This window comes from Manis javanica, chromosome 2 (genome assembly GCF_040802235.1).
Source record: "Manis javanica isolate MJ-LG chromosome 2, MJ_LKY, whole genome shotgun sequence".
Lineage (NCBI taxonomy): Eukaryota > Metazoa > Chordata > Mammalia > Pholidota > Manidae > Manis > Manis javanica.
In genome coordinates this window covers 182,491,571-182,508,452 of record NC_133157.1, presented here as the reverse complement: position 1 = coordinate 182,508,452, position 16,882 = coordinate 182,491,571, and the positions used below count along the sequence as shown (strand labels likewise).

The 16,882-nt window shown below is 33.7% G+C and overlaps 1 protein-coding gene across 3 annotated transcripts in view; it reads right to left on the bottom strand.

Annotated features, from left to right (window-relative positions):
* The window catches only part of MTDH (metadherin), an 89,737-nt gene that overhangs the window by 11,122 nt on the left and 61,733 nt on the right, over nucleotides 1-16,882 (bottom strand). The window contains exons 6-9 of one of the 3 annotated variants that reach the window (XM_036995249.2): nucleotides 15,986-16,222; nucleotides 13,427-13,516; nucleotides 11,126-11,224; nucleotides 5,146-5,270 (exon numbers count right to left, since the gene is read on the bottom strand). In XM_036995249.2, the coding sequence (XP_036851144.1) occupies nucleotides 5,146-5,270; nucleotides 11,126-11,224; nucleotides 13,427-13,516; nucleotides 15,986-16,222 (551 nt within the window). The remainder of the gene's footprint in view (nucleotides 1-5,145; nucleotides 5,271-11,125; nucleotides 11,225-13,426; nucleotides 13,517-15,985; nucleotides 16,223-16,882) is intronic. The other 2 variants (XM_036995250.2, XM_036995251.2) reach the window with 2 other exon arrangements.

Below are 16,882 nucleotides of genomic sequence, written 5' to 3'. Positions count from 1 at the left end.
AAGATTAATTTGAGAGTTGTGCAATCGTTGAATAAGTAATTCTGCTTTATTTCAGTTTGAATGAGAACTATTTGCATTAAAATTGAATTTGACCTTGCTAAGAGAATGACCTATATACCTATAGGGTGGGAGAAAATACTTGCAAACCATATATCCAACAAAGGACTTGGATCTAGACTACACAAAAAACACTCAAAATTCAACAATAAACAATCTAATTAGAAAATGTGCAGAAGATAGGAACAGACATTTCTCAAGAGAGTATGGACAGATAGCACAGACACACATGTATAGATGTTCAATGTCATCAGCCATTACGGAAATGCAATTTAAAACCACGAGTTATCACTACACACCTAACAGAATAGGTAAAACAAAGGACAGTGACAACAGCAAGTCTGGCAAGGATGCAGAGAAATTAGGTCGCTCACAGACTGTCAGTGGAAATGTTAAGTGATACAGCCACTCTGGAAAACAGTTTGGCTGTTTCTTAAAATATTAAATATGCAACTACCAAACAACCCAGGGATTGTACTCCTGGGCATTTATCCTAGAGAAATGAACACTTATGCCCACACAAAAACCTGTAAATGAATGCATATAGCTGCTTTAGTCATAACAGCCTCAAACTGGAAACATACCAGATGTCCTTTGACAGGTGAATGGTTAAATAAACTGAAGCATATCAAGACCAGAAGTAAAAAGAACCAGCTAATGATGCACTCCACGATCTGGATGACTCTCTAGAGAATTATGCTAAGTGAAAAAAAAACTAGGACCAAAAGGTTATTTACTGTATGATTCTATTCATACAACATTCTTGAAATGACAAAATTATAGAGATGGGAACAGATTAATGGCTTCCAGGGGTTATGAAAGGTGTAGGGTTAGGAGGGAAGAAAATGTGACTATAAAAAGGTCAACATGACAGAGATCTTGCAGTGATGGAAATGTTCTGTGTCTTGACTGCATCAATATCAATATAATGGTTGATACTGTACTACAGTTTTTCAAGTGTTACCACTGGGGATGAGGGGAGCACTGGGTAAAGGACACAGGGTATCTATTATTTCTTAAAGTTCATGTGAGATTATAATGATCTCAAAATAAAAGGCTAAAATAATAATAATAAAAAAAGAACCTGAGAAGGGATGTCATTGAAAATGACGTTCTGAATGACAAAAATTGCAAATTAGGATTGTTAAATTAGTTTTCATGGTGGTACCTCTTCACACATATATAGTTGAAAATTCTATGGAAAAGTGCTTTTTTGTTTATTCTGCACAGATGCAGCCAAGATTCCGAGATAATCACTATAGGAAGAAATGATATGGATAACTGCTATTTCTCTACTTAGTACCATAATTATTAGGATGATTTGGAGGTCTCATGAACCATTGAAAAGAATAAAGTTTACAGAAATTATTAGCTGATGGAAAAATAAAACAAAATCCTTCACAAATTTAGCTAAGAGAGATTTTCAGTCCAAGTTGGCTGCCAGCTGTGGAGACACATTATATATTAGTTTTCACTATAGGTTTGTAATGATTAAAATACTGTATGAAAAGACACATCCTATGAAAGATATTCAGGTCACAGGACTCTATATAGTCGGTCTGCTTCTCAGTCAATTATTATCCAAACATAAGAGAACTGCAGGTCTTCATGGCAACACACTTATTTTTATTCATAAGAAAAAGGCTGAAATCAACTCTATTATCATCTTTTAATTCACATAAGTGATTGTGACAAATGTATTTCAGGTTTTTAAAGTAAAAGACACTGCTGATCAAATTCCTTTACAAATCTTTTAACTCATATAAAATAATTGATTTTGACAAATTTTAGATTTTTTAAAGTATAAGATATTGCTGATCAAATTCCTTTACATACCTCTCCAAATCCCATTCCCATAGTACTTTCTTAGAGGTAAACCATTATTATGAACTTTTGTGTCCATCCAATCAGTTTTTCTATAAATTTATGTGCATCCATATGCATGAAATGTATATACATGGTATCTTTCATCTTTCTGTAACTTATTCATTCAGCATGCTTTTGAGATTCTATTCATATAGTATTAATGTAGCTTTATTTCATTGATTTTCTAATATTAATGTGCCATTGCACAAACATAGGACATTTTATTTCTCCACTTTCCAAATGATAGGCATTTAGATGGCATGCTGTTCTTGCTTAGAAATAAAAAATATGATCTTGCAATACACTCAGAAAAAGAACTGCTATGATGTCATAATCTTTATTCCATTCAATGGTTCTACTGTTTAACTCTGATGATCAGGCAAAGGGAAGTTTCAGTGAGAGAAACAGACTGGTTGTACAAATATCAGAATGATTACTGTGTGTGAAGGTACTATACTGGGAAGCTTTCTTTTTTTTTAATTAAACTTATTTTTTACAGCAGTTTTAGGTCCACAGAAAATTGAGCAAAAGGCACAGAGATTTCCATGTATCTCCTACCTCCCACATGTGCAGCCTCCACCATTATCAACATCCCCCACCAGAGTGGCACATTTGTTACAAAGGATGAACCTATGTTGACACATCATTTTCACCCAGAGTCCATAGTTTACCTTGGAGTTCCCCTTGGTGGTGTTATGGGTCTGGAAAAATGAATAATGACAAATTTGCCATTACAGTATCATACAAAGTAGTTGCACTATGCTAAAAACCCTTTCTGCTCTGCCCATTCATCCTTCCCTCCCTCCCCTCAACTCCTGGCAACTCTAGGAAGCTTTTGTAGTCTCAATCTAAAACTCACTCCCCTGCCCCCACCCCTAAATTACCTGTTAAGTGTCTCCCCATCTGCATTGACTTAACACCTTTAGCAATAAATCCCATTAGTACCTTTCTCATTGTCCATTGTCTGGTCTCTAAAGAAAAGAGGTACTACATCCTATATAAAAGCCAACTCACAATCCACTCATGCCTAAGGTTCCCCCCACCCCTACTGCCAGGATCTTACTCCATTAGTCAAATCTCTCATTTATGTTTAACTTTTATGTTATTCTACATTCGTTCCTTTTTTGTCTATAGATACGTTAAAGGAGGGGCTGACAAACTACAAATTGGGTCCAATGTCAGTTTTTGTAAAGAAAGTTTATTTCCATGTTGTCTATGGCTGCTTTTGCCCTATTGTATAGTATGACCCTTCAATAAAAAGTCTGCCAACCCTTGCACTAACATTTCTATCATTAAAATACAAACAATGCCCAACAAAACCCTTCTGGATACTACAGTCTGCTGTCATCTACTACCTCTCCTCCTTTCTTATCCAAACTTACTTAAAAAAAAAAGTTATGTTTGTTATCATTACTGTTTACTTCTCATTTACTCAACCTACTACAATATGGCTACTATTCCAAGATTTCTAATGAAACTGCTCCAAATTACCAGAGAGCAAATGTCAAAGCCTCTGTGACCCAGAACTCTCCCTCAGTTCTTTCAGAGGCTTCTGCTTAAAAGTTGGGAGTTTCCCAGATTTCTATGCTTATTCTACTACTCTTTCAACTCTGTAAAATTTTCCTAGATATTTCACTCACCCTCAAAGTTTTAACAACCATATTCTAGTAACTTCCAAACACCGAACCAACTTCTCTAAGGCGTACCTAACAAAAACACCATGCATTTAACATATCCCAAACTGAACCAATCATCTTTCCCCCAATTTCCTTCCCCCAATTAACTATCTTTTGCTCCTATATTATCTCTGTTGGAGGCACATCTTCTACCCTCCCAGTTACCCAAGCTACAATTGTGGAAGTTACTTTTAATGACTCTTTCTCCATTCAATTCTAATCATGTTTGGTTGACTGTACATTAATTTGTTTTTTAAATCTGTCCTCTATATATTTTTCTTATTGTCCTGGACTACTAAACAACCTCTAAATTGGCCTTTCCTCCTTCATTTATGTATGTCTCCACTCTTTTTTCTACATGGGCTGCCAGAGTAGCCAGAAAAACCGTATTAGCTGAAAATTCTTGATTTACAGGAAAAAATCCTATGTTTTAAACACAACATTCCAGAACTTCTAGCAACTGGCCCCTGCATCCCTCTTCAGTCTCATTTCTGACTACTCTTTGCTTCATTTTCTGCTTTTACTTCTAGGATGTCTTTGCTTGAACTCCCAGGTGCTTCTGTAACATCACATTGAAACATTACTTTTTGAGTTGATATGCTTGTCCCCTTCCTTTCCTCCCTAACTAGACTGTACGCTCCTTGAAGGCAGTAGCTGTGTCTTATTTATCTTGTTTCTCCATTAGCACAATACCTGACCCATGGTAGATGTTCAATTATAATTTTTTGAGTATTAATGGCCCTCTTATCATCAGAGTCCTTTTGACTTTACACCATTATTACTATAACCAACCAGTAGCAAAGTTTAATCAGGAGCTTTGACTATTGTAAATACCATTTATTTTTCAAAGCTATTAACTTAGTTCATTATCTCCTACCCTGATTCATTTAATGACCTTTTTAACACTTACCCAATATCGTATAAATAGCCTCCCAAACTGTACTGTCTTTCCACTATATCCAGCTTAATTTTCCTAAGTGATGTACAGATTATGCATTAAAGTTTTCATTAAAAGCTATTATAAAATACCATAAAAATGTGTCAAGGTAGATCATCATTCCTTTGTTCACTCACTGAATGTCAAGCATGTTGCTAGAATTACAAAAATAAAAACTTCATAATCCCTTTCACAGCTTAGAAGGGGAAGATATTCCATACATGTGTACTATTTACCTCTTCACCAAACATATTACCTATTTTCCTGCCTTGGTGACTTTTTCACAATGTTCTCAGTCTTGTCTGTTGCCTTCCTTATTCTTTCATTGGGAACCAATCTAGTCTTCTCTAAGAACACTAAGAGTTGGTAGGTTATTCTAATCCTGGTAAGAGAATAGGAACTGTGCTGTTTGTTTTCCTATCAGTACTTTCCACATAGCGAATCCTCTAGTAATTTGTGTAAAGAAAAAAAACATGATATAGAGAAAGCTTGCAGACATATGATGATTGAAGCAAATATGATCAGAAGACCTTTCTGAAGCAATTCTACTATTAGATATATAGTTGGGTACACAGAGAAAAAAACATACCCACCAATCCCTTTACTCACTTTTTGATCGTCAGATATTGGTTCCTGGGACTTTAGAAGTGAAGCTCTTTCTTCATCTACCCAATTCCCCCACTCTTCTGCTGGTGCATTCCAATCAGAGCTGGGATCAGCAGAAGACAAACCATCTAAAATTTAACAGTGTGAATTAGGTATCTATCATTTCTGCCCAAAACTAAAATGTTAAAATTAAAATTCTTTATGTTGAACTATGCTGCTGTTTTAATCTATTGTTCTTCCCTTTCTCCTAAGCACATTTTAAGAACTAGAAAAAACCCCCAATAAAATGATGGTAAAATCCTTACCCAACTTCTGCTGGGCACATCATATGGCTAATTAAATGGGATCTCTAAGAAACTCCAGAAAACTTATGAATCACCCATTTAATTCCACTCTCATAACTTCCTATGGTATAGTCTTCCTGAATTGACTCTTTTCACTGTTTGGTCATTTTTTTTTTGCCCTGATTATTACAGCATTTTTGTAACTGATTTGTTTTTTCAGGACCCAGAATTAGTAAATCTTTAACAGCAGTGCAAAAATTATGCTCCCCACCTGTCCTTTTACATTATACACCCAACCTTTCCTTGTGAGCTTTTCAAGATGAGGTTCTTCAAATTCACCAATTCATGATAGAATATTTAACTTCTTCTTTTAATACTTAACCTTTATCTTCTTATATTTCTCAGATTTTTCAGTGCTACTTTTGTCACCTCAAGATTAGTGAGTCATTTTCAGGGCTTCTATCATCGTATTCTCAAGAATAAATTTTTATTCTAGAATTCCAAATCTTTTTCTTTCACTCTAGGAGACACTGCACTTTACATTCGGGAAGCTATCACTGGTTTATTCTAGAAGGGAAAAACAATCTTTGGCTGTACCCTGCTTGGTTAAGTAGCTCTCAAAGTTAATTCTTCCCTCCTTTCCCTGGATATCATAAACACTTTCATATGTATCTGTAATGACTGATAGCCAGGTTTCATTTATACTGGTTTAAGACGACCGAGGTTAGGCTTTATTTCTAAATGGTTAACAAATCATTCTAGCACTGCCTTCTTGAAAAATCCAACATTTTCCCATTAATTCCAAATGCTACTTTTATGAAGTACTAAATTCTTTAATATATAATTCAGTCTGTTTCTGGAATTTATTTTCTATCTCATTGATCTATTTCTGGGATATGCTATACACAGTATAATTCTGTAATACCTTTTCTTTATTTAGAATGACAAATCTATCTGTCTGTATTACTCTTATTTTCTTCGCTATCTTCATTTTTCCATGTGAATTCTATTATTTTTGTTTAAAGGGGAAGAATTATGAGATCTCATTTTTAAAACTTCTGTTTCGGAAGACTATAAAATTATCTGGAAAAATACAAACAAAAAATCATGGACAAAACTGTACAACATAACCCCATTATTTATATGAGGAAGAGATAGAAGAAAATAATACATTAATAATAGATATATCTTAACAGTGGAATTACATCTTATTAAGCACTTATTATATATACTAGAACTTGAGCTAGGTAGCTACCAGAGATATAAAAAATGAGTATGATACAATCCATCTCCATATGAAGTTTATTATCTACCTATTCAGGGAAGGAAATAGGTAAGTACAAAAGACAATTAAGTACAGAGTAATAGACTATGTCACAGTGGGTGTGGAAAGGGAGAAGAGGGGCTAAAACAGAAGAGGAAGGAGACTGAAATGTAATGTAAGAATTTAGTCTAGTGAAGTAAAAACATGGAACAAATGATTACAAGTGTGAAGTGTGTTACAAAAAGTCCCTTCCTATCCAGGCATACTTTGCTTTATTATGCTTCCCAGAAACTGTTTTTTCCCAAATTGAAGGTTTGTGGCAACCTGCATCGAGCAAGTCTACATGCACTATTTTCCCAGTAGCATTTGCTCAGTTCATGTCTCTGTGTCAATGTTTGGGTTATTCTCACAATATTTCAAACTTTTTCATTATTATTACATTTTTTATGGCAATCTGTCATCAGTAATTAGAATCACTGAAAGCTCAGATGATGGTTAGCATTTTTTAGCATAAAATTATTTTTAATTAAGGTATGTACATTGTGTACATTGTTAGACATAATGTTATTGCACATTTAATAGACTATAGTATAAGCATTACTTTTATATTCACTGGAAATCAAAAAATTAATCTCACTTGCTTTATTGTGGTATTCGCTTTACTGGGGTGGTCTGGAACCAAACCTTCAGTATCACTAAAGTATGCCTGTATTTCTAAATGTACTACCAAGATCAGGCATCCACAGCCAGTATTACCTATACAGACAGATTAAGAGCAAGGACCTTAGAGTCAAACAAATCTACATCTAAATATTGCTCTACCACTTAATAACTGTGATTTTGGTAAAATTTCTTAATCTTAATGGGCTACATACCAACTACATAGGCTTGCTGAATTATATGAGACACATGAAAAACATAGCAATGACGTTAAGTGCTCAATAAACGGCAGCTATTGTTTTTAATGTATTACTGATGACATTAACAATGGAAATCATTTTCTAAGCTATCAGGCAAGTATTTCTCATGATCCTGACAAATCTATAGGATATACTTGGTATGTCTTAATATAGAAGTCATTTTTCTAGTATAAAGGGATCTAGTAGATATCTGGACCCACATGCTTATCTTACACCAAGCATTCATTAACAATACTATCAGAATTGAATGCCAAAGCTGTCTTTGGTTTTGCTTAAATTTCACAGTAAGATATGAAAATTACTATTCATAAGGTCTCTAAATTTCTTGTCAGACAAGCAGTTTTATTTTATTAAGAAAAAAAGTTTAGGCAAGTGAATGAGCACTTACTAACATACAAACCATTAAAAAAAATATGGTAGTGGTGGGGAATGAGGGGTAAAAATCTAGTGAAGTGCTTAGTAAAATCATTTTTTTAAAGGCTTACATGGCCAAGAAGTTTAGGGAGAAACTGTGGTCTTCTGTTTAACTCCTATAAGAACATTAACAGAAGCATAAATCTCTATTGGCTTTATAAAGCTTTTCCATGTTTATTGATTCCATTTTTTTGTTAACTGAGATGAAATGAAACTACTTTAAGACAACAGATCAATTACCTAAAAACTTTCATCAGGAGACTTCTGATACATAATTCTTAAGATTCATGGGTCTAATGTGCTAATAAAACTTCTTGGACATAGTTTCCTTGAAATTATGGAGTACAGTTTCATTCGTACTATAGTTCTCTCCATTTAGAAACAGTGATATCTCATTTCTCAAAATTCTCCCATCAGTTTGCAAGTGTTTTTTGAGTCATATTAGCTGTCTTCAAAACGGTAAGGAATGTCCCTCCACTGAGTTTGCTTATGGAATAAAGTTTTAAGTTTAAGCTTATCATAGCTAGTCTGTTTTATCACAGCAAGAAAATGACTGTCAGCTGTTTCTGGTCAGAAACATTCATCATTAACTTCAATAAAACAAAACATATGTCAGACAATCTCCAATGCTTTAAACAGAATAATTAACCCCAATGAGTAGACTAATTTTGCGAAGAGTATCAACAACTCCACAGCACTTACTGAGTATTTACTATGTATCAGGCAGTGTTCTAAGTGCTTTATAAGTAAGCTAACATTTAATCCTCTCAGCAACTCTGAGGGGGAAGAATATTATTTTTACAGATAATGAACCTGAGGCATAGAATGATCATATACCTGCCTAAGAGCAAAGGGAAGGACGCTAAGATTCAAACCCAGATAGTCTGTCCTCAAAGCTCACTCATGCTCTTAGCTCCTTTACTATGCTGCAGTGATTTCATTTGTGCTCATGTGCCAACAAAAGAAATCTGATATTTTACAGGGGTTATAATATTGTTCCTTTACAGTCAAGATACACTGATAGATTAACATCTGTCTTTAAAAAATGTTATCTTCTGTACTTGAGTATTTTAACCTTGTATTCAAGTGCCTGGGTAAACTCAATGCCTTTTTGTCAGATAATTTCTATGTCTCAAACCAGAGGGTCACTATATTAATTTTATCACACTGTTATTATAAAGCCTAGTATGTATATGCTTTGCAGATTAATAATCTCAACTAACTAATCATACATTCTATACACTAAGGAATAATTAAATTCCTTGAGTACCAAATCAACCACATCAATGATGGTAAGACAAAAAATAAAATTCACAGAGAAAATGAAGGTAGACACTTTGAACTTAAAAGACTGCCAATACAACTTTACAAACTCGAGAAAGATGGTGTTCCTGATACTTACTACTTTAAATACAGAGTCCTGTGGACACATGGTTTTCCCATTTATTTTAGCAGCCAGTCATGTTTTTCATATTACAAGAATTCTAAGATAGATAAATGTGAAGTTATTCTGTTCAAACAGGGAAGCCCAGAGCCCTGTTTGCTCAGTTTTCCTCAGCCTCAACCCATAGACACCCAAGAAATCTATTTTCTTAGTCACTTTTATCATTCCTATAACCACTCCTCAATTCTATTTTGCACATAGCCAATCATCTTGCCCAAGTACAGAAAAACAATTTTTTCCAAAAAACAGTGCTTTCATATCCTTGTAGTAAGTTGGATTTATATATTTTAAAATTTACCAAAGTTTTCATATTCATTCATTACTTCACTAAAACCTTACAACAATCTGGAAATAGATATGAGGGACTATTTGCTCCATTTTATAGCTCAGTTAATCTAGATTACAAAAATAAGTGATGAAGTCCAAGTCATATAAGGCATTATGATATTTTAATGTCAGGACCAGAACTAAGGTCTACCTTCTAAACTAGTACTCCAATCCCACCTCCCTAATCTTTAGCCAGCAATTCAAGACTTTTCATAATATGCTTCCCCCACTCCTCCAATCGACTTTCCAACTTCCCTTCCCTTCATCTGTAAGAATTGTGCTTCAACTAATCTATATAGAGACTAATTACTCTATAGCCTAATCTTGCATTATGTTGCAAGCTTACCTTCATGATTACAATCATCATCAAGGCTGTACCATGTACTGATTAAGAGAATGAACTCTGGAGCCAGACTACCAATGTTTGATACCACCATTCCCCACTAACTAGCAGTGTGGCCTAGGGCAAGTTAGGTAACTATTCTTTGCCTCAGTTTCTTTACCTGGGAAGTGTGGAAAAAAATAATAACTACCTCACAGAATTGTTATAAACATTAACTAAGTAATATCATGTATAAAACTTAGACCAGTGCCGGGCACATAGTCAGATGCCTGCTTTCACTATCATTATACTACTGAAAACCTGTGTATCAAGTGCTATACTAGATCCTGAGGATATAAAAGAGCAAGAGTTCCTAAGACAGAAATGGTAGAAAATTTCACAAGTAACCTATATTAGGTATCAAATAAATAAAAAGAAAAGTATACGAAAAATTCTGAGAAAGGAGTAAATTTTGAGATTGGGGTTTGGAAAAAGAAGTGGAAATCTCAAGGTTCTTTTTTTATTAAAACGAGGCTGGTATAAGCTTTCTAAACATAAAAAGCATATTCTTTTTCCCTTTCTCTTTTTAATGAACTGCGTTTAACCTTACTATGCTTCCACTGGAAATTAAGAAAAGGACTTTCTACCAATATAAAAACTTGTACACCTCACAAATTCAAAGCCATTTCTGTATATCCTACTTGCTCTATTATACTAAAACCAGGAAACAGTTCATTTAAAACAAAAAGTTTTTAAACTAGAAAAACTACAGAGCAACTATAAGAAAACTTCATGTTTAAATATTGCCTCAATCATGAAAAGTAGTTTGAATTCTAAAGGTATTCAACATTCAGTTTCCAAGTAGTACACAACTGGTGTTAAATTATAATACTATGAGTTAAAAGGTGAAAAATTAGGATTAAAATTAAAACAAAGTATGAACTTAGGGTGCTAGAAAGAAAATCCCAAAAACAAAAAAAAACAAACATAATTTTTAAAAGGACATACTTAACCCAGACCATTCATCATCGATATAGGGTTGATTACGGCTAACATCCCACTGATAATCAGAAGTGGTAGAATGAGAAACTGGCTCAGCAGTAGACCCTTAAATGAAAACGAATGCAATAAAATTAAAAATGGAATTTTCTAATGATGTTTTATAACAATAGTTCTATACTTTGCACATGGAGAGTTAATTATTTTTTATTTCCCCTAAAAGGAAAAATTCAGGCATTAGAAAAAGAGTTAAGATAAAGGAAAAGCAGAATTGAGGGTGATTTTAAATTAAGCATGAAAATCACTTGATCTACTTCACTGATAAGACATGTATTTCTTCCCTAGTACCATCCATTAGATTTTTGTCTTTTCTAATACATATCTCAAACTGGTTATCTGCAAATTTCAAGAAGTGAAAAAATGTTTCATTTTCCTTCTTAATGAAAAATAAAGTATTAAAGAAATCCTGGTTGTTTCAGGTATGCCTACATTCTTAGAACTCTGAAGCAGAGGATAGAAAATGTCTGAATTTGTTAGAACTTTCTGCCTAAGGAAAAGTTAAATAGATGATTATCTAGAGAGGTAAGGCAGAGAGAAACCAAAGAGATAAGAGAACTGTGCTGGTGGTTTGGAGACTGTTAGGTTCAGGTGCATTTAAAGAGGAAAGAATATTATCTTCTAAGTTTTTTCTGTTTTGATTTTTTTGGGGTGGGGAAAGGTAGGGTGAAAGTGAGGGTCACACAGTTCTTTAGGAATATGATGAAAGCTGTGGTGGACTACTGTCCAGAACTTAACACAAAATTTTGCATATAGTTTTGGTGGCATGGAAGTTCATGGATTCAAGTTTAAAAACTCTTGCTCTACAGTACAAATTCTTTTTAGAATGTAAATGTAAAGCAGCTGGTTCTCCATCAGGGATATATATACACCCCAGACTTTCCAAATCAAAATTTCTGTATGTATAGGAGTCTTAGGAACTCTGAAACTCACTTTTGATTCAGAGCCACTGGTGTAAAGAAATGGTTATGAAGACTCTCTGTTTGTATAAAAGACATACACATAATCACATTCTCTTATAAATGTCCTTACTAACTTAAAAATTTTCACTTGGTTATAGATTATTTTACTAGCCTTCCACTAATATAACTGCTTGATATATACTTGATAGTTACCTGTTTTTGAAATCAAAATTTTAATAGAGTAACCCTATAAAATTCATATACACTTAGCACATTAGGTCCTTATGAGCACTACAGTAATATTATTGCTATTTCTTAAGCAGTCCATGCTGCTTTCTCTGAATATATTAAGAGAATTGTTATCTGTATCGTACAAAATCACCAAATGAAGGAAGCAATTAACTTGTACCCCTGGAACTGAAATGTAAGATATGAAATCATGGGTTGGTGAACTACACCCCGTAGGCCAAATCCAGTCACCCTTTATATGGCACATGGGCCAAGAAAAGTTTTTAGTATTTTTAAATGGTTGAAAAAAGAAATCAAAGGAGTAAAATTTTAGAACCAATCTGTTTATGTATTGTCTCTGGTTGCTTTCTTGCCACATCATAGAATTAAGTAGTTGCAGCAGAGACACTATGGCCCACAAAGCTTAAAATATTATTATTGGGCCTTTATAGAAAAAGTTTGCTGACAAGTTTTCTAGACTAGTACCTCCACAAACTATGGAACTACATAATTAGTACACTGGGTTCATGAATTCCAACATGAACTAAGCATTATAAATGAAATGTCCACATTTATATAATATTTGTTAGGTACATATAGATTCTATATATGATTAACACAAGGCATATCCATTTAAGTAATGCACAATTGACTGCGGTTTACCAGTAAATAATGTATTTTACAAATAAGCAGATACTCTAAGTATTTTGAGCATAACCTGAAAGGTTTATAGAACTCATGATGAATAAATAAGGGCACATAGGAATAAAATGCAAAACTGAAAGAAGAAAGGTAGGAGTATATGAATAACAGAGGAGTAACATGAGCCTGAAGGGAAGGCCTTCTACCTGCATTTGTCTGTGTGCCAGTGTACTTTCAGTTATGTTAGGCCACAGCATCTTTGTATTTCCACTACAGAAAGGAACTAAGCCACCTGTAGTTAAGAATTTAGGTCTTCTTTAGGTCCCTCTTTTATTAAGGCCTCTGCTACTTTATACTATATATCAATCATTATGTTGATACCTATATTTGAGTCTTGATTACTTTTTCAAACAGCAAGTGCTAAAATTAATTTAAACAGAAATTTTTTTTGTTAACTAAATGAAAGACTGTTTTCACATACCAGGAACAGCAGAGTTAAGTGTGAGAGATGCAAAAGAAGCAGAATTCTGTTCAGAGGTATTCATTCCCCTATCCACACTAGACCAAGCAGCTGTTAAAATAAAGAACGTCACTTGGAACCTTCAATTTGCAATGAAATTTGAAAGATATGTACAGATTTAAAGCTATGATAACAGTATTTGAAGATAACTTTTGAGATTAACCACTTAAAATAGCAAAAACTACTATTTATTCAGTGTCTATATCTGTGCTGGGATCTTTACAACAACCACTTCTAATCCTTAGGGCAACCTTGCTAGGCAAAGTTTCAGAGTAGTTAAGCAACTTGCTGACAGCTAGAAAACAGCTGAGCTATAACTAGAACTTATTCCAACTTCCTAAACCTATGCTTTTTTTCCACTATAGGAAGTTACCCTATTATCTATAATAATTAAGCTACTTTGGGCCAGGCACTGAACTTGGTACTTGAAATTCATTATAGCCAATCCTCATAATTACTTAAACACTTAATTCATAATTATGTGTATGAGTAACTCATAATTACTCATACACTTCAAATATCTTACCTCATTTCCTAAGAGCCAGTATGTGGAAGAGTAAGGATTCACACCGAGTAGGTCTGTATGAACTAGTCAGTGATCATTTCACTATACTGTGCTATCTTCAACATTTTCAAGATGTTTCTTACTTGCATGAGTATTTTAAGGAATATATACATCCTTGAGACCAGTCACAACTGTCATAGTGAGTCACTGTAAACCTAAATTTAATATAGTTCCCTTTCAACAAAGGTCCTAATCCATCTAGGCAGGAACTCTATGATGTTGTTTATAATTACGCAACAACATTAAGCAAGTACAATCTAATTGATGTGCTAATTATGAAAATACTATATAGCTTTCATAAATTGCAAATATCTCAAAAGGCACAGTTCTTAACATTACTCCATAAAACCTGACCACCTTTTATTAAAAGTGAAGGATGCTTTACAGCATAGAAATTTATGCTTTGTTCACTGCTGAAAATAAGGCTTGGAACTTAGGGACTGTCTTATCTTCCAAAGAAATCTGGATATTTTTGCACAATTTCTGGACATTGCAAGGGAAGAACAACCTTAAGAAAAATAGTATATGATCTAGCGTTTGCTTCTCAGGGAAATTAGTCAACATGAGTCTTTCAAAGCTTAAAAGTGATGGGAAGAGCAAGTAAGAGGAAGAGATTTTTTCTATTTTAACACTTAAAACTCTGTGTTGTTTATTGCTCCCCCAAACTAAAAGAAATAAAGTAACAATAAATCTGCAACAAGCACAACAGAAAAAATTATATGCTTAATGCACAAGGAATTACAACTTAATGGAACAAACAATAAGAGGCCATTAGACTAATGGGCAAAGAACATGAATAGACAATTCATAAAAGAAATAGAAATGATCAAGAAAGTTGTGAAAAACACTCAACCTCCTTAGTGATTTTAAAAAGCTAACAACAAAAAATTCATGTATTTTTTACTTATCAAATCAGCAAAGATTCTAAAAAATAAGAATACCCAGCCTTGATGAATGGCACTCACACTGTTGCTGACAGTATAAATTAGAATTCTTAGAAAAATGTTGCAGAGCATTGTAACCATTCATACTCCCTTTAATTCAATACCACTCCCAAAAACCTATCCTAAATAACCCCAAAACAAATATATTTGATGCAGTATCACTTACGATGGTTAAAAAAAAGAAAAATTATTTCTTTGATAATTATGGGGATAGTTAAGTAATATATGCTATGCTTATACAATATGTTACAGGACCAATAAATACAAATGCTTACAAAAAGAAAAATGTTTTTGTTACAATATTAAGTGGCAGGGGGAACATAAAAAGGCATATCTGATTTGGATTATTAAAAAAAAAAAATTCACAAAGGTAGAAAAAAAGACCATAATGAAGTATAAAAAACAGTGGTTGTCACTGGGTGGTGTGATAACACTGGGTTTTTCCTTCTTTTTTTGCAGTTTTCCGTAATAAGCGTGGGTTTCTTTTCTAAAATGTACACACAAACACCTGAAATTAAATTGCCTTTAACTTGATGGCTGTCAACAGAAAGTAAGTTTCTCAACTACTGGTCTTTACCTTTAAAATTAAGGAAAAAACCTCAATTGCAAATAGGCATTTTGCAGACTGCTAAACACTGTATTAATGGATGCTATAAACTGTTCTTCCATTTACCATCTGTATGTAAACACGAGAACTGCTGACATTAATAAAAAATCTGCTCACATATCACATTTATTATGTCATTAAAAATACACAATTATATCCATTCACTACATTAATAATCAAAAGTGGTAAAAGTACGTGAGAGCTCTAAGAGTAAATGGTAAATGCTATTATTTGTGTATTTAGGTCCTGCTTTGCTCCATACAAAGGATCTGAGATGAATTACTATTATTTCTCTATGGCTTTATTAATTTTTCTACTTATGAGTCTTTTTTTCATTCCTGGAAAATTCTGATGTGCTAGATAAGCAATTTTAAATGAATTAAAAAATTTCTAACAGTTCTTACCAATGCCAGAAAATATTGAACGGTCATTCCAACTCCTTCCCCAGTCTTTCCCATTTGCATTAGCATCTCCAGTGTCTTGACCCCAAGCAGATGGCTCAGTTTTCCTCTTGCCTGCAGAAGTAGGTGAAACAGAGTTCCACTTCTCTTCACCTGCACTTATCTGTGAGGAGAGTTTTATAGACTTTTCATTCCAGCCTCCTCCATTTACAGTAAGGTTTTCATTCAATCCTGAAGAAACTTAAAGAAAATAAAATAAAGATTAAATTCTGATACAGCACTCTTTGTTAAAAACTAGGATATTTTCAAATTTCTGTGATTGCTTGGTGTTCTATATTTATCACTCATTTTTCCCCCTACTGTCCTCTAAACAGCTTGAGCTTAAAGACAAAATTGAAGAATTTCAAGTGATATGGTCACCATGACGGCTTTTAATTTAAAAACTAAGAGTAGGTTAGAACTTGATACATACATTAATGGTGTTTTCAACAGCAGAATGACTTGCTCAAAGAAAAGTACAACAAACAGGAAAAACACATTCTGGTATACTCAGAATACTCACAAAGAATATGAAGACTTCTCAGTTATGTATACTTCCTTAAATATTGATATATTTATATTATGTATATGGCTGTGATTCTAAAACCTGGCTGCACATTAAAAATCAAGTGAAAATTTTCTTACAAGTAGACACTGGAGCCTCAGCCCAGACCAAACAAAACCAGAATCTCTAGGGGTAGAGTCCTGGCATCAGCATGTATCTGCATGCAGGTATATGTACAGATAGGTATGTGTGTGTGTGTGTGTCTAACACACACAGATACACAGTGTGTATGTATATGTAAGTACATGTTTCTTTTTATATACATGTATGTATTGCTTTCCTAAGCTTCCTAGATG